General features: G+C 39.1%; 1 protein-coding gene across 1 annotated transcript in view; it reads right to left on the bottom strand.

Annotated features, from left to right (window-relative positions):
- Nucleotides 1-19,445, bottom strand: part of PDE11A (phosphodiesterase 11A) — a 114,303-nt gene that overhangs the window by 19,667 nt on the left and 75,191 nt on the right. Inside the window, exons 10-16 of the mRNA XM_010012826.1 lie at nt 17,088-17,234; nt 16,875-16,982; nt 11,629-11,738; nt 8,586-8,676; nt 5,900-6,000; nt 1,566-1,643; nt 122-189 (exon numbers count right to left, since the gene is read on the bottom strand). Of these exons, the coding sequence (XP_010011128.1) occupies nt 122-189; nt 1,566-1,643; nt 5,900-6,000; nt 8,586-8,676; nt 11,629-11,738; nt 16,875-16,982; nt 17,088-17,234 (703 nt within the window). The remainder of the gene's footprint in view (nt 1-121; nt 190-1,565; nt 1,644-5,899; nt 6,001-8,585; nt 8,677-11,628; nt 11,739-16,874; nt 16,983-17,087; nt 17,235-19,445) is intronic.

The raw sequence follows: 19,445 nt of genomic DNA on the forward strand, positions 1-19,445 counted from the left end.
ATTTTTTTATAGCAGTAATACTGCTGTAAATTGATTCCAGTTTTGGGCCCTTGTAAGCCAGGGCCCTGGGAATATTGTCCTGCCAGTCCCGCCTCCTCCCAGCCCTGCTATTAATCATGACTTGCCTGTCTTGAAATCTCCCACGGTTTGGTCACAGCTCCAAGGTCACAGGCTGTCATTAGCATTGATCTGAAAAACAGAAATGAACAATACAAGCTGAATCAACCTTTGTTGTATTTCTAAACCACTCTGCTCTGGATGCATAAATAAATAATACATATATAAAATGTCAGCCCTGGCACCTTCTTTACCTCCAGAAAAGAATGACATGTTTGAAATCTCAACCATCAGCATGGCTTTTACATCACAATTGTGCCTAGGAAGCCTAATGTGTTGCAGGTCATCAGATGATGAATTTTGGTATTGTTCATTGCATGCTAGAAAAGAAATGGTATTGCAAGGGAGTAACTGCTAATTTTGCAATACTTCTAACACCACTTACATTAATACCTGTAATATACTAGAAAGAATGTGCTTCACATGATGTAAGTAAAATTATTATTATATAATAACACCTGCAAGCTGGATTAATTTATATGCCTATTTGTAAAAGCGACTGCTGTAGCAAGAGAACCTATAATCACAGGAGGCATCCCAGACACTGTTTAAGCAGTTTCTACTGCTCATCTACAATAAAAATTTAAGATTTACTATGAGCCATACTGTTCCACTGTAGTTTAATACCTAGCTACAGCCATGTTTTATATGCATTAGGAGAAAGAAACCATTCAGCTGTAGAAAGCGTTTATGTACAGTACATGATGCAGATAAAAGTCTAAGAAAGTTTAAATGACGAACAAGGGCACTGAAAATGAAACATCAAATATATTGCCTGTATCTAAAATTAGGAATGGGTGAAATGATATGGAAAATAGAAAATGGCCAATATTTTGGTCAAAAGACCAAAAGGAAACAGAATTTTAATGAATTTTCAGATAAAATGAGACATAATCAGGCATGCATATGCAAATGCACACATTTTATTGTCTCAAAAGCCTGGTATACTCAAACCACCCACAATGTCTGAGGTTTTCAATGGAATGCATGCTCAGATCATTTTTGAGGGCTAGAAGAGTACCGTGTATCTGCAAATTCCCAGGTACAGACTAGAAGAGCAGAGAGAAGCATGGCCAGTGAAAAAAAACAGCTGAGAGGAGGAGGGAACAGGGACAAGAAAGATCGTTGTGTCCTGAGGCAGAATATTGATGCTTTCTGGAGAAAGAGCAGAAGGGCTGAGCAGTAACTGGTGAGGCTGGGAGAAAGGGAAGAAAACATGACAGACTGTCAAGGCAGAAACAGGAATGGAGAAGGTGAGGTCGCACTGGTTATATCCTTGTAGTTTGGTAACATTTAGAAATCATACCATATATTTCATATCATGAATCATACAGTTAAAACAAGCTACCTTATCTTGTTACTCTTAAGTCTTCATGATATTTGAAATTCCTTAAAAAAATATGTTTACATTTTGAAATAACCAGAAAATAAGAAATAGTAGTGCTCACCGAAATATTTCTCGGTGGTTTTTTATATTCCAATCATAACCACCTTTACTGACGAGTTCAAAAAACTCGGTCCTTCTCCTGCAACAAAACAGATTATCAGAGAAGGAAACAAGACACTTTCAGGGCAGCACTGCAGTGGAAACACAGTTCTCTGGATGACATGAAATCATTGTACCTTACATATTATTGTTAAAGGCATTACACTGACAGTCCATTTAAGCGAAACATACTAATTTCCGAACATGTTCTATAAATGTCTTATCAATGTCAGAGTTGCCTAGTAAAAGCAATATTGTATTTATGGTCTTCTAAGACAAGGAAATAAATGGTACCAAAATGTTCAGTCTTCCATGGAAGCATGAAATGTTCAACTACAGCAGTGGACAGCTAGACAATAGAAACACCCCTGAAATATATACACACTTCTCTTTACTTGTCTTTGCAAAATGGTTTTTACTTCTCTATCTTGAAGCGTTTTTCAGAGACGCACAATTCCTGTTGTTTCCAGCACACAGAACAGAACAGCGAGACGCAGGAGCTGCAGATGTTTTGATTTAGTAGTTCTTATTGACTAGAAACTAGGTTCCGTGCTTTGTCTTCTGGAATATCTTCCCTGTGTCCTCAAAGGCGGACAAAACGTGAGCCAGGACATGTTAACGCTTGTTTGGTGCCTTTAAGTACCAAAATTCTGACTCACCATAGTCTGTAATTTTTTATGGCACTGAGACTCTGAGCAGCTCTTCCTGCATGCAGCGTGACTACAATATGAAACAGATCCTGCCCCAGATATAGCAGAAGTTGAGGTACAAAAGTATGGACCAACTTGCCTAGAATGACACAACATACTAGCATCAAAGCTGGAAAGCACATACCTGTGTTCTGAGTAACAGCCCAGTGCCCATCTCATAGGAGACTGCTATCTCTTTGTTAATGGGAAATGTAGTTCGATTCCCCAACAGGAGAGAGTTTGCAAAGTCTTATATTTATTTTCTACATTTAGTTCTTCACATATTGAACAGTGATTATTGAAAGCACAGTCTGACAGCAGCCAGCATAGGTTTTATACACAAGGAGATGCACACTGCTAGGGACAGTGCCCTTGCTTAATGGACAGTATTTTATGTGGGGCATGTTCCATTATTCTGGCCCCTGACTGTCAGGCATTGTATCACCACTAGTCACTGCTACTATAGGGCCATTCTATAATGGTTTTCATGACAGCAACTAGAGCAGAAAGATACAAGGACTATGTAATGATATCTAATCCCTTACAAAATAAGATATAGGAGTTTCACATTGCAAAATTTACTGGGATAATGCAAAGCCACACGTGCAGAAAACCGAATTCAGTTCTCTGACACAAAGTCATAGAATCATGGCTCCAGTGGAAACAAATGGTGCAACAATGAAAATTTTAATGGCCAGGAGTAGTTGGCACACAAAACTTAAACCAGCCTAATCCTGACCAGATCATCAACAACTAGACACTATTAAGAGAGCAAGCAGTGGATTTCTGTATCCCGTATTTCAGTGCCCAGTCTAACAATGCAAAATTTGGTAATGATTTAATTTTGAAGTATTAGATATTCTGGGCAATTTATATATTAATGGGCAAAAACCAGGCAAGAATGCTGAAAGTTCAGGAAGATGACATCCCAGAAACCTCAAACATTCACATTTAAAATAGATTCATAAACAGTAACTGAAGTTGTGAGTCTCAAGGCCCTGTATGTTAGGCTAAAAACTTTAAAATAAGAGTTTTCTTTGAAATCCATTTAAATGAATGCAGAAGTAGTAGTCCAACCCCACAGAGAATTTCTAGTGTAGGAAGAAGTTAGCCTGAGGAAAGCAGTCATGGTATAAGGAAACAATTTTGTGTTTCCTACTGGTTGCTTATGCATGGTATCCAAAATGAAGAGGTTTGTTATTATTAAGCAAACATAATATGCCAGGATTTCAGAAATAAAAAGAATTATAACCATTTTGTAATGTCTTTGAGTAACATTGACTCTGGGTGTATTTTGCCTGGAAGGGAAAGTTGTCTTGCTATATGTAGCAAATCCACTTGCTCTACAGCCCAGTGGAGAAGACATCATTTGAGTGAATTTCCATAAACTTCATTTTGGTCCCATGCTTTTACTTGCTGTATTATCTACAAGCATCATTATCTAGAGTTATCTATTAAAATCAAGTATATTTTCCATCTGATCTTTCACTGAAAGTCTTCTTTGTGTTTATTTGTAGAAAAGTAATGTCTTCAGAAGGTCCTAAAGCTTTGGTCTGCCTGCAGTTTTGTTCCTGTGTAGCTAGCTGGAGTCTGCTATCATTAGGTTTAGGCATTCTAAGAATACTGATATGAGAATTTCCTCCTCTACAAGAATGTTGAAGATGTATAAAACTGAACAAATAAGGTAGGTACTTGTGCAGAAACATCTGTTCATATAGGGTGGCATTAAGGATTGTAAATCAATGTTTCCAGGGAGTGATTTTCAGGCACTTTTGGAAATAAAGTAGCATAACAACTACCAGATTAATGAATCATAATAATACTAGAGGAAAAGATAACTCACTTGCAGACTTCTGAGTAAAGAGGCCTCATTTGCTAAAAGTTTTCTGATCCATGTAGCACATAAAAATCAATTATGCAAGCAAGGAAAAATAACCTTGAAATTCACCTGATATTCCTTTTTGGACATTATTTCCCTGATTTAAAACTAGAAAGACAACTTGGCCATGGAGTTTTTCAACCTAAGGCAGGCAGGGAAGAGAGCTGCATCATGTCAGGGGCTGGACTGGGTTCCCTCCCAAGATACTGCCATGGGCCCTCTCTGGCTCTTCCAGGGGCTGCAGGATCTCGGGCAGGGGGAGCATATGGGGCTGGGCCAGGGCAGCCACCTTCTCAGGCCCTGCCACTCGTCTCTTCCTTGACGGCACAAACCAGTTCTGCAGCACTTGTTATTTGTGGTGAGACAGGAAAACCCGTACTGACATATCCCTGTGGTCCTTGTCTCTCACTTAAAGCTGACAGCAAATTCCCCTGTCATACCAGCCACCCAGATAACAAGCAATCCAAACAGACAGCTTCCAAAAGAGTATGCTTAAAAGGTGTTATTAGTCCTGCTCAGGATTTTCCTGTCAGCAAGCAGAAATTTCATCATAGACTAGAAGTTATAACAAAACTATTCACTAAAAGCCTTTCTTAATACAACTTTTCTGAGAACAGACTTGCAGTGAACAAAGAATATCAGCATGTCTACTGCCAGTACTGTTTAGAAACAGCCACCGGCACAGTAAGCAAATACTGAAAAAAAGAAAAACACAAAGCAAACTTTGCAGCATCTCACTTAGTATTTTTACAATTAACAATTAAAGACACAATGTTGATATAGTTGAACAAGTTCAGGGTAAAGACTTTACCTGAAGTTTTCTGGACACTTGGTTTGGTATCAACCAACGGAGGGACAGAATCCAGGTATACCACCCAAAGAAAAGCAGTAAATGCTACCCGCACTATACAAGATTGGACACTAAGGGACATCAAACAAAAAAAATCCTAAGGAGGAATTATTGTCAAGACTAGGAAGGTAGTATGCAGAAACTGTGCATCCAACAGCACTTCTCCCTGTAAGTCAGCCACAGGCATGTGCTAGAGAAGGGGATGTCAAAAGTCCAATGTGGCGGTGACACCATGACTCTTCTGACTACACACACGGTCTCAGACATTCTTACTGGGGAGAACTTGGTAATAATTAACAGTATTTGAAAAAACATAAAATAGCACCAACTTGAAGTCTACTTCCAGATTTGATTTGCAAACAAGGAAAAGGAAGAAAACAGGATGAGAGTTTCCTGAGTTAAACCTTATTCTCATGTGATGCAAATTGGCATAATTTGTCTTCAAAACAGCAATGTATATGCTTTTGTTACCCATGTAACTGAATCTGTAGCTAAATACAGTATTACTTAGCACGCATGTTTGGAAACTGAAATGGTGGAAAAATTTAAAATGTTATTGATTTTATACATGCCTGAAGAAATGATCACAGAAAGGGCAGAAGAATTATGGGACTGAGCTGTAACTGGCTTAAAGTATAAGCCTAGGATTTCACTTGCTTTTTGTTGATACAGTCACGTTACACATAAAAGCAAAACTTACTTAGGCTAATAAAAGTATCTCACGTGCACAAGATATACTAAGTATTAGACTAAATCTATTCAACCATAGATTGAAACAGTAATTTCTCATATTATATATCCTTATTGGTATTTAATAGGCCATTAGAGTAAGTTCTTTGAATTTTCATTTGTCAAATACAAGAAATGCCAATACTTACTCAAAATACAGAGTGAGGTCTGTTGCCAATATCGATTGCTTTAGAAGCTGCATAAGGTCACTGTAGTCCTTAGAGGACAAGTTAGCAAAGATGTTGTGACCCTATAATGAAAGAGATAAAAGAGGTAAAGTGCTAGCAATCAATACAGATTTTTAAAAGGTTTTCTAACTGTAGCCTACTGTTTCCCCCCAACAGAGGTCTTTTCTGATTCATGGCAAAACTATGACAAAATAATGTTAATACTGCTGAGATTACATTGGGGTGGAAGAGTTGACAATTGTAATCAAGTACCTGGACTGTGTTTCTAAACTCTGCTGAAATTATAGCCTCTTGAGGGAAGATTTACTCTTTGCTCTGACCCTGCACAGACTTAGTTTATGAGGAAAAACTGCGGACACATCTCAATCTTTCCTCTTACTGAATGTTTTGGGAAGCAATGCCTTGCAGCTTTTGAGTTGTGCTCCTAATAGATTTATCTGTGCTGCTGCTTGCAGGCACACAAACTGCTATTAGAGCAAAGACACTAAACCAGTTATTCAAAACAGCCCATTTGCTCACTATGCCCATTACTGTGTTGTCTTACAGTGTATACAAGCATTGCCTATGCAGGCTAAAGAATCACAACTTTATGCAGTCTAAATGCCCTTTGCAGGTCCAATAGGCTACTTTTTAAGGGATCACTGATTGGGAATTTGAAAGGTGCTCTGAAGTGAGAATGAAGCAAATTATTTCATACTGGTATTTGAGAGTAGGAAGGTCCTTTTGTAACTGAATTTCTGAAAACTGAGAGGGACAGAGAGACTGTAATTTCTCTATGAAATCCTAGAGAATGAACTGTAATAAACAAATTTAATGGAAAATTCTAAATTTAAGCTTAAGAAGCGGTCTTTGTGACATTAGTCACATGTAATTAAATTGACCAAAATAAAAGCAGCACACTATTTTTTTTTTTCCTAATCACCTGTAGAAACAATGAGATTCTGGCTAAACAGTCTTATTTTGGTGGTATTTAGCACTGTAATGCACACATTCAGTATGTGCTGCCACCTACTGCTTAGGAAGATTAAAATGCCCTTAAAAATAATTTTCCAGCAGCAGGATTGTTGTAACTATGGTGGTCTGAGGACATAGCCAAGATAAGGTCTGGAGGTAGAGGTGGTATTTTTTAATAGATCAGGTAGTGGCTGGACTAAGATAAATATTTTTCCATTCATAAAAGATGGTCTCCTCTGTGACAATGAAATGATTATTTCTTCCCAGCTAAATATTGAGAAAGATTTCAGAATCTAAAGCTTATTTATTAGTGGATAGGACATAAATTAATTTCAGTTTATTTGAGAGAGGAGACTGACTGCTCAGCTGGTGAATCTTTAAGTGAATCTTGGTGTATCTTTAAGTAGATTGTAGGATTCAAACTAAGGGGTGCTGTGTTCCGTTAGCAAATAGAATCTGTTGGATTGAAAATCACATAGGTTTAATTTTCTGGTCTAGAAATGAGGACCTGGTGAGGACTGAATGGTCGAAGGGGAGGACTTGCATTTGACTTGACTGTCTTCAGACTTGAGCCTGTCTTCAGAGAGATATTCAGAAGATTTCAGGCACTAGAGAAATCACTGTTTCCCAGGAAAACTTGTTCCAGGGACTGGACAGTCTCAATGATTTGGAAAAAAAACCAAACCCCACAAAACAATACAACATTTCTTCTTTTTCTGTTCTAAACCAGTCTTTTTAACTTTCAAATGCTGCTTTTTTTTTTTTATGTCTGTCCCTGGTAGCGTAAGGAACCTAGGATCACCTTTTAGATAAGCTAGTCTAGGCTGAGCAGATTGAGCTGTTTAGATCTCATGCTGGTGGTCTCCTTCCCTATTTTACTTTTTTAATATAATGTCTGGAAAAAGCCGTAGTCCCATGACTAATCTCTGTGGCACTGTACACAGAGGTAAAGCCATCACCCTGTCTCCATTTGTGACCATGGGACATTCCCAGATGCTCTTCAAAAGTTACTGCAGATCAGCATATAGTCTCCAATTGTGCTGCATGCATAACACTCTTGTCTTTATATATACTGAATACATTTTGTAACAAGCTATCTGTGTAAAATAATACATCATTCTTTTCTCACTACATCCCTGGCGTAGTGCATGCTGCAGACTGTTACACATAAGATATTCTAGGCAAGAACTATGTCTTTATATGTATCTGCAAAGCAATTAGTGTACTTTGGACAGCATGGTATTACTGGTATTTTTTTCTTAAATCATTTAGTAAAATTATGCAAAACCATCATAAAAATACTGATTACAGAAAGACTGTCAAAGAAATTAAATTTGTCCAGTCAAGGATGACTGTGATACTCTGAATATAAGGCCTGTGGGGAAACTTAAGAGCTTGTTTCACCTATCTATAAACCACTGAGCAAGATATATGTAGGAAGACTGAGAAAAGCTGACAATATGATTAGGATATGTTCTCCTTGCCCCTAGCTGATTGAGACAAATATAATCTCTGGGCTCTATGAGATCAGCATTTGTAGTTGTTTAATTTTGTGCTAGTTGTGACCTTTGTGGTAACCAATAAATAATTCTTCAAGGAGAGGGCATTAAAAAGATACTGTGTGTGGTATTTCCTTTCTCCAGCTGCAACTGCCCAACAGTTTACAGTGAGATTAATAGTAAAGCTTTTGTACCTCACTTTGGAGAATCATGACAGCATGATTGAAGTGGTGGTGTTCCAAGGTAGCAGAGGTGCCGTAGAGCTGAGCTAAGGCTGATCCGCTCCTGAAACAGAACACGGGGAGTCAACAAATATTGTGTGTCTGCTTATGAGGCAGGTTTCAGAGACAATTTAGTAACGAAAGCATGTAGCCATATGCTCCCTCTCCATTGCAACAACCACGCTTAAGACAGTTGGCAAGATCAAAATACCAATTTAAAGACAAAACATTTATATTACAGACTTTGCTAAATATTATCACTGAAGATTTTTCTGGAATGAATGAATGAAGTTTTGTAATGTAACTTTCAAAGTACCTCAGCAATGCAACAGCAGAAGCGCACCACTGCGCAGTAAAGACAAACAGTAACATCCCTGAGCTAGGAGTGGCTGTTTTGCCACTACTTTTTAATTCTTAGTAGATATAAACACAATGGCTTACAATAGGTGATTGCAAACTCAACCCCCCCCCCCCCAAAAAAAAACGCCAAAACACAGCAACAAAAAAACAACTGCAAATGCAGTGAGGTTCTGTCTGCATGTAAAATCGTGCACTTCAAAAAATACAAAGGTAAACAAAAACCCACAGGTGAGAACAGTGAATATAAAAGTAAAGATTAGCATCTTTTGGAATGTATTTTCTCATCATATTTATTGTCTAAAACAAAATCAGCTTCAGAATGCACAGTGCAGGTGAGTTTTCCAAGTTTGAAGAACAAAAATCTATAGAATACAATTATAAAACTGGGAACCATTAGGAGGTGCAGAGAATGGGACTGGATTGTCAGAATATTTACTGTTCACTGTGACTTCGCTTCTGGGATCTAAAGCAACAAGATGGGTTTTCTTTCCAAAGAAATGAGAATAAGAGATTATTACACTAGAGACAAGCAGAAAGAGGCTCCTAGGAGCATGTACTATAAAACTGCACCATATTGATATTTAATTATCAGAAGCAGCTATATTAGAAGCAGGATGTCCAGGAAACATCATCTCTCAAGAACATGGTGTTGAGATATATAACAGAGCCATTTCTGACAACTGCGATACTGCCTCCATCATATACCTCTTGAACTTTCATCACACAGAGCAGCAGTATTGAACACTGAAGATAAAATAAGAAAATGTGATGCTTAAATTTATGTCAGGTTAGAGGAGTAAATCATAGCTGCTGTTATGAAAACCACAGCTTCTGTTTTCAGGGATGTTTTATGCATGTGTGGTAATGTTTGTCTTTTGTTAAATGTCTTCAGCAATTTCTTTATGGAGTCATAAAATGGTAGCCTCCTCTTTGTACTCTGCTGTCAAACAACAAGTGTAAGTGATAGCAGTCTAGTGCTGAAACCTCTACCTTTAACTCAGCCACCCCTCTATACAAGAGAGATCATTGTGTAATGTTACAGTGGAGAAGTGGTTAACTTAATCAGAGCCTAAAACAGTCAGGGTGTAAATCTTAGGTCTTGGTTTTTTTAAATTAGGAACATAAACATCAATCAGCCAAGCTTCCTTCCCATTTGTCTCGTCTTTTTTGATTCTTTTCAAGACTCAGCTGCAAAAAGGCATCTAGTAGTGCTTGGTAACCTTTGCACCATGAGCTCTGTCTTTTGAGCACTGCAATTGATTTTCCTTGCTATGGTGATTGAAGATCCAGACAGTGTCATTGCTTCATTGAGACTGTACAGCACCAATAGCTCAGGAAATGGCAGCTTAGTGAATATCAGAAACATCAGTTTGAGTGATGTTCACTGAGGCATCTTGCCCCCAGAAATGCATCAGCCCATGCATACACACACTGCAGCAGAGTATTTCTGCAAAAGGTAGGACAAAATAGGCTAATGCAGCACCCGGCTTTTCAATTATCTTTAGACACTTGATTTGACCACTTCTCCTTTCACGCTGAGGGTTAGCAGTAATGTAGAACACACCAAACTGCAAATACATGATTACATCTTGCAGGACAAGAGAGCCTGAAAGTCTTCTATTCTGGCTATAGAGGACCTGGGAAGCCAAGAAAACAACATGGAATTTGGAGAAGTCACTGTGTCTGACAGATTTGTTTCACAGCTTGGCCAGGATGTTGTCAGGGAATACTTTTTGTTGTCCCTCCTTGTTTGCAGGGATCATGGATTTTGGAAAGAATTTGACCTCTGTTAAGGGAGTTCTCTTACCACCACAGTAAAAAGTAACCTCAAAACTTCTACAACCTGCTTCTACCTCACTGTATCTGAGGCCAGCAGACTGGACAGTAAAAACATATTCAGGTCACGGCAGGTGAATCAGGTCATAAGCACTGTGAATAGAATCAAATTCACTTTTAGAATTGAAGATGGCCTGGAGAGCAAAATTTCACATAGATCATGTAAGAATCTGCCTTTGAGATCCAGTTTCACATTCTGGTGGCCAGCTCCCCCCTGCCTACTGCATCATGTCCCTGAACAGGCTCTGTGTGCTCTGGCGTGTGGGACAAGCCAGGGAGGAGGCATTTCTGCAGGCCAGGGACACCGCGTGCTCCATAACTGATGGGTATGTGGTAAGACAACTACTCCAGGCACCTGCTGTGGATTATATGTATTAGAGCTAGGAATTTACGTCTGCTTGCCTACACTGGTGTGAAAGTTTTATTTTGTGAAAGCATAACTTCAGTTTTACCTATTTTCTTCTTAATAGTTGAACTGCTTTTGCGTAATATCATTCATTCCAACCAACAGGAACAACCCAGATAGACACTTTCAGTTTTTCCTGGGTGGAATACCAGAATCAATAATACCTAAGCCTGAAGAGAACATCCAGTTTTGGCACCACATTCAGTTCAACAGCCTGATACAAAGGACAAACCAGCAATTACCCAAAAGAACAGAGAATGATAGAGATGGATAGTCCCTCAGTACATACAAGAATAGTAGTAGCTGTCCTTGGCCTAGGAAACCTGAAATTAACGCTTCATTCTTTATCCTGGTCACTTTTTGCTCTTCTATGGAAGAAAAACAAATTAAAGTAATAAGAATTAAAAAACTTACTTGGCTTGGAAGGCGTTGTTGGTTCCCCTGTGGTCGAGGTCGTGACATAAACATCCCACAATCAAAGCTAAAATTTCTATTTCAGTTAGAATCTCCTGAAATCCAGCAGTCTAAGGGCAGGAAAAAAAAAAATAGCAGCTGTAACTATCAGTAGCAAAAGTGATAAGTAATGTTAGACCATGGAGCAACAGTCAACTTTGTTTTGGTACCATGAATGTTTCAGTAAGGAGAAGATAAATGCTTTATTGTCATATTAGATTCCCTGCTGTATGTTAGAAGGTTAGCAGAACAGATAACGTCCTTGGAGTGATCTGTTATTATCTCTCTGTTGCATTTCCAGCATGCCATTTCTCCACTACCCAGAAGTCACTAAAGGCAAAAAGAGCTGAAGACAAACACCAATAACTGCACATTAAGACAGGAACTGGAATTTCATATCAGAGAAATAAAACCCAAAATTTATTTCATTTTGAAATTATTGTTCAGAGGAGTATTTAGACAGATTTCTTCAATCATGAGGTGACCATCTCAGCCAATCCCTAGTGTCACAGATAGCCAAGATGTTAAATCAAAAGACCTATAAAGGAAGCCAGCTAAAATATACTCTATGGAACTGTTATGAACTATTAAGAGATTTTTTATCTGGGACATATAAAATGAAGCAGCACGATCTAAAGAGGAAATCTGGCATATTTACTGCAGATAACCCACTTGAATTTGGGAGAGAATTTTGAGAACTGTTTGTTGTACTGAGATTTCCCATGAGCAGCTCAGACCAGATATGCCCATGTGAAGGGGGCCTGATCCTAGTAACATATTTTGCCACTATACTTCTCCTTGTGGATACTTGCCATAGCAGTTTTCCTGCCTGAACTACCTGATGTCAGAAAAGAAACTCTACTGTTATTGCTAACCTCAAGCAGCCTGAAAAGATCCTGCCTGGAGAAGGTGCTGGACCCTATATGGGACACCACCTCTTTGGTGCTGTGCATCTTACCATCACAGAAATCACCCGGTTCTTCAACTCTTCTGAAGCCTAAGGACATATTGCCTCCAAAAATAACTGGCTGAGCTGGAAAATTATAACACTTGCCTTTCCACAGCGCCATTCTCCAATGGCACTCCTTACCTAGTTAGTATGAAAGAAAACTGTATGAAAGAAATACAAAATAGATTTATATCAGAGGACCAAACCAAGGCTGAACACTAATAGTGCTTAAGAAATCCTGATTCCATTGATTTTCAATGGCGTATAATTTCACTTACTGTCAAGAAGAGGGTTAGGTGATACAAAGATGGTGAAGATCAGTGGGATTTGATGTCCATACTTGGGAGAACTTACAGCCTGCTCAGAAATGCCAGTCCATTACTGCAATACCATGTGAAAACTCTTCTGTTCACCCTGAAGACCACAAATTCTACTTAAATAAATGAACATTCAAATCCAAATAGCCTCTGTTTTCATAGTCTGAAATGCGGCCATAGTTAATACTTAGGCAGTACAGGGAGCCAAGCTCCCCCAGGTGCTCAGGAATGCATTTCAGTGGGAACTGAGGAAGTGCAGGACTTGCTACAAAAGCTTCAGAGTTGTGCTGGAAGTTTAAATATTAGAAAAGGGGGTCAAATATAAGGAAAAAAGATTCTTTTCATGTAGAATCCACTGGTATACAGAGTAACTTGAATGTTACAGGATTCTCCTGATACCTAGTGGCATCACTTTTTTTGGTTTCAGTAACAGCTACCCAGGCAGAGGAAATTCTTTAAAAGAGAGTTTTCTCTTTTCACTTTTTAAACATTGCTGTTGTGTAACAATTAATAGTCACGGCCTGTTTTTTAAAACAGGATTAAGAAGAGGTTTGTAACTGACATCGTACCATGTGTCAAGTTTCAATCTAGAGAAGATGTTCACAGCTAAGTTAAAACAACTTAAAATAGAAGTTTTATAACATAAAATTGATGATGTAATAAATATTCTTTAGCATAACACAAGCTTTGATTAAACTCAAGGGTACAACCTGTATTGCAAATACAGGAAAGCTGATTAAGGAATTTATTAACAGTAGCAATATCTCAAAAATAAATGCAACATTTTATTTAAGCAAAAATCTTGTCACTGAATCTGTAAGAGAAACATAGCATATTTCACTTAATAAAAAAACATTTAATTTAGAACAATGTTACAGTAAGGGTTCATCTGCTTTGAACACAATGCAAGAAAACAGAGGATTACATTTCCTCATGTTTTGAATTTACACAGGGAGAAAAAATACACGGCTATAGATGTTGGTGCAGTAAAATTTATTTTCACCAGAAAAGGAATGACCCATAACTCATGAATGGCAGAGTCTCCAGTGAGTTATAGAGGTCATTCTTTTCATGTGAGGAAATGAATTGCATTCATTATACCTTGCCCCACATTTATATGTTTTGTTATTAACACACCAGATGGGATTTTAATTTTGAATTGCTTACTTGTTCATTTTTACTTTTTGAAACAAGTGTCAATGTGAACTGTGTCAGACAAAGGCATTCATAATGAAGCCTGGGACTGATCCTGCACTTGTAATCTCATGTGATGTCCTTAACTCTCAGGAGCAGTCTTGCTTCAGTCCTTGTCTTCAGAATATTTGGGCAAGTCTGAAACACAGAAGTATAGCTTGCAGGACTGGGCTTTTAACTGCTCAGTCTCTAACCGGAGAGAGAAAATACATCCTTTGATAAACAAGAACACACCTTAGATATGCAGAAGGCTGACCCAGGCCTGAAACAACTGGTTTAAACTTTGTTTGGTTTCTGTTGTTTGGCTTGTTCAACCCAGCTGAATTTTCCTTCTGCATTCAGTGGGAACAGGTGGGGCCATTAAAGGCTACTGCATTACAGCTGAGACATTACTGTGCTATGGTAAGGCTACCTGGAAATGTCCTAAAATATACCTATTGCTTTCTGTTTGTGGTGCGGTCAATATGCTGACTGTTGTAGAGAAACCAGGAATAGGGTGCAATAACTGCTCAAAACACTACCTTCTTGACCATCAGAGCCCCTCTCTGAGGGTCAAAGAATTGTCCCCTTTTTGCAAGTGAAAAAACAAGGCACATACTAACTCAGATGGTTCCCCCACGACAAACACAGTAAGAACAAGCCTTGTGCTAATACTAGTTTCTTAACTCTCTCTTTTGTGTCTTTTTTTGGCAAGATGAGTCTTCCTGTTTCTTGAAGGGAGAGCAACCCAAGCAGGTCATACACCTGAACTTACTCTGTTCTCAGCCAGAGCCACAGCAGAGTGGGGTGGGATGCATGGTGAGTCCAATGCTATGGGCACATGTGGCCAGCCCTGCACATGGAATTGCGCATTCAGTTTATTACCAGAAGCTTGCGAAATAAAACGAGCTTGGCTTGAAAATGCTGGATCACCTCCCACAGACAGTTGCATCCCTGTGCCGACTGCTAAAAGAATCCTGAAATTATGCTTTGAGAACCACAGTCAAAGCAGTTTATGGTTGAGGCCTCGCAGGCTTTTGCTGGTGGCTGCTGGAGCAGCAGGGATGTGCTTTCTTGCTGCTGGCTGCCACGTAGTCACTGCTAGCTGAGATGGAGATGCCTGGTGGGAGAGCGCATTTCCCACCGAAGAACAGCCTGCTCAAAACCTGGCCTCAGAGCTCCACCTAGAGGTCCTCACGAATGAAGTTTGAGGGTTCCTCACCCCCCGGCAGCGTTTGGCAGAAACTAACGTAATTCCCAGGTGATTGGTGCTGCCTGACTTTGCCCTTACTCGTCAGAGTAAAAAGCTTTTCATTTTTCTATAACTGAAAACAAGCGTGTCAAGTTTATAAAGCGTTAAAAACGGCCGATGCCCACACATTAGCATGAGATTTTAATAGAGACCACCAGGAAGTGTCTGCTGAAACAACATTAATTCTGGTCAGGTGAGCAGCCTCACACCCAGACGAAAAGGTGACCTTTCTCTCTTGCTGAATGTCTCCATTTCTTTTGTCACCCATACAGCTGGGATGGACCTAGCACTAGACCAACATCTACCTGCATCATACTCCTTTTTTATTTGCCTGACACAAAAAGTTCTTCCACAGGAATATGCCAAATGGAGGAGGGCAGCTGGGAACCCATGCCCTGTGAGCAGGAAACAGGCCATGGACTGTCTCAAGTCCATGTAACACACCACTGATGCATGCTGTGAATGGCACAGGCTGAGGGCTTTCCACCTCTATAGACAGGGTCCAAATGCTAACTAACCATGCCACAGAGACCGGCTGGCAACAAGAACGTAGAAATTAGGGAAGAAGCACATGATATTCCAGATAAATAAATATTTGCACAAATGCTATTAACATGACAACTTTAAGGTTCACAATAGATGACTCTGGCCATTAAGCTGAATATGAAGAAAAAATGGAAAAACCTGAATTCTTATTTTTAACTGGAGATAAGGCAAACCCAAAATGAAAAGTACTGCAGTAAGTGTTGTGTGCACGTAGACATGTTGCTTCTCTTTTGCCATATTAACCAGAATATTAAACATCCGGGACCACTGAGGTTTATATTGCCACATTTACAAGAATTAATTAGCCAAACATGGATTATTTAATGCAGTGAGGTTACTGTGGGGTAGGGAGAAAAAGCAAATAAGAGTGGTGGTACTTGTATCAGAATTTACTTGTGTGTTGAAAGGAGTCACAGGTACTGATGGAGATACATGTTAGTCAAACCCAGAAATGTTACAGCGTCCAGTGGAGACACAAGATTCACTTAGATCACTGTATTGGAAGACAATCTTCAAAAGTTCTAAGGCAATATGTTCTACAATTATTTAGATGAAGCTGGATAGGAAAGTAATAAATATAAACAAATAAATGTAAAAATAACACTTCTGGGATTCTAATCTTCCTTGGTTTTGTACTTCTCAATTTAAAAGTCTGAAATAAATGTCAAATCAAAGAGTTCCAAAAGAAAAACGTTTTTGTAAGATCAAGATCTATAATAAGCTCAATCCAAGACTGCCATCTGTTTTCAGTCACTTTAACCTGCCTGTGATATCACTGTCATTAAAACACTGTAAGGTTTTGCCAAGCATGTGCTGCCTTAAGTTGAATAACTTCGTGTGCACTTCTATTGGAAATGAATGAGTATCATAATAACTAGGAAAGAAATCAAATGCTGGAAAATGTTTAGACAGGTAAAGCAATGTGGCAGGAAAAGCTCCTGTGGGACTGTGTCTGTAGCTGGATACTCACAGTTAACATGGCAAACATTAGCTGGCAGACGTTGAAGGCATGCCTCCAGTTGTGATACAAAACCATTCGATAATTCTTCCTAACCGTCAAAAGCCACCTACACAGCGTCTGAAATGAAAAGAACAAGTTGTATCAGGGCTACTAAACGTGTACAAATGGACAGAGCGGTGCCAAGACAAAAGCAGCAGATCTCTCTGCTGCGCAGATGGTTACCTCGTAGTCAATTTTAAATTTCTGAACCATTCCAAGTTCCATGAACATCCGCAGGGCTGCAGTAATCATGGCATCCACATCAAGCGAGAAGTCATCAAAATGAATATCATCAATGCCAAGCTCTGACACCAGAGGGATGTTTGCTGCCTGGAAACGCCAAAGGGAAAGGGAAACTTCTGATTCAAAACTTGGGGTTGTTTTTCGTGTCACTCTTACAACCATCCATACATCAGTTCTGACCTGCCTATACATCCCCTGCTTGATTTGAATGCTGCGCAATAGAAGTTGTCTTCTGAGAAATACAAACATGTCAAGCTAACGAGCAGAGAAACAGTGGGAAGGAGAAGAACCTGGTGTGAGCAGGAAATATGCTCACCATCCCAACTTGAGCCCATATATAGCGTTTAGACTGTGAGAGCTGACCACTTTACAGCTACTGCAGTAATGCAATATATTCCAATGCAAATTACAATGCTGTAATGCAAGAAACATCTGGACAGCCAGCAGCTGGGAATTTTAATTGCTACCATTCAGAAATGCAAAGTAGATATACTGCTCTGCAGAATTTCTTTATCCAAATGTCTTTACTTTCATAAGCATACAAGTGCCCTTTGCTTTATACTGTTTACTACACATTTGTAGAACCAAAAACCAGAGTAATGCAAAAAATATCTAGCAGAAGTACTTTTCAAAGTAAAACAAAAATTATTTTCAACATGCTGATTATGTAGTAAGCCAGTAAACAACAGAAAAAGCCTTACATTTTGCTTTGCCCATGTAACAGCAGACTTTTGTTCTATTTGTAAGAGAAGACTGAGCTTTTCATGCACTCAAAAGCGTGCAGTTGAGTGTGCAGGACTGGCAAATGCACACAGTTGTGTTGTGGCTGGCCCTGTGGCAGCACCTGTGGGAGCCAGGCAGAGGTGTTGACAATCCTCACAGGCTTGTTTGCCCTTCCTTGTGCCCCTTTGGAGTTGCTGCTCATCTCCCTAGAGAAGGCAGGTGGAGGAGGCTGCATTTGCTGAAGGAGCATCTGTTCCCCATCTCCCGCAGTGAGAAGGCAATGGGTCAGGTAGAAACATCACAAAAAGGCTGGATACAACCCACCATGAGCTGGACCATGCTGAACTAGTTAAAATCACTTGGTGTGGCACCTCCAGCTATTCACTTGCATAAAATACCAATTTGTTCATGCAACTGTAAGTTCACCTTCACAGTTACAGCTTGTATGTGACCACCATGTGGTTTCCTTTTTGAAAACCTGTGTTTTGAAATATTGCACTCTAACTATAAGTTACTTACGTGTGAAAAGATTTTTCTTGCCAAAGGGAAAATGCCATCTCAATAATTACTTTACTCAGAGATTAAGCTGGTTTAACTATACCATATACAAGAAGATGGAGTAAACCTCACATAAAACAGTACTAACACTGCGGTGTTAAAGTATTTGCTAGCTAGAAGGAAAGCCTTTGCAGATCAGCACCCACTAGGAGCATGCCAATACCACAGAAAGTCACAGCGTTACACCAGTGAGGCTAATGGACATAGGAAATACATCAAACCCATTAAGTAAAGTGCCATCCCATGAGACAGCTGAAGAACCTCTGGAGCATGCAGGCAGAGATAGAAGCTCTGTTAACTGCATACTTACTTTGTCTGCTAGCATACTTATCAGGTTGAATCAATTCAGCATCTTTTGTTGAACAATTATTGGAACATTTGAAATACTTCTAGATGATCCCAAGAGGAGTTACACTTTAACATCCTTTAAGATCTGACCGAAAAGCTATGTATTTACTTCTGAGGTTAAAAAAAATAAATAAAGAACACATGGTCAGGTGTGAAACAGGAACCCTGGCCCAGAGACTGTGCTGTCCAGACCTTCAGTGGTCTTAAAAAAGTTGTGACTTTTTTATCATTCAATTATTCTTCAGAGCTTTGGGGGTACTCAAGATGCATGCTAATATTTGGTCTATGAATACACTCTTCGCACAGTAAATGCACTCTCTGTAAAACGTCTCTGAGGGAAGAAACACGTTTGTCCATCTTACTCGTTTGCTCCTTAGAGAGAAGTTTAAGTAACAAAGATGCTGAAACAGAAGGACATGATTGTAAGTAGACCTACTTGAACTTGTTTTATTGAAAGTAGCTTTACAAACTTACTGCTGCATTTTCATTAACTTTGAAGTGAGCTCTAATTAATTTTTTCACATTTTTTCACCTCTTAAAAGAAAACAGATATTTTCCTGGCTTTTTACTGGAAGCAAACACTTTTACCAGTCTGTTACAATTCAGGGAGAGCGCTTGAAGCAGTTGCTCAACTAAATTGTTTTTCCCTTTGTCAAACAGTGGAGAAAT

Source organism: Nestor notabilis, unplaced genomic scaffold, assembly GCF_000696875.1.
Source record: "Nestor notabilis isolate BGI_N333 unplaced genomic scaffold, ASM69687v1 scaffold664, whole genome shotgun sequence".
NCBI classification, from domain to species: Eukaryota; Metazoa; Chordata; class Aves; order Psittaciformes; family Psittacidae; genus Nestor; species Nestor notabilis.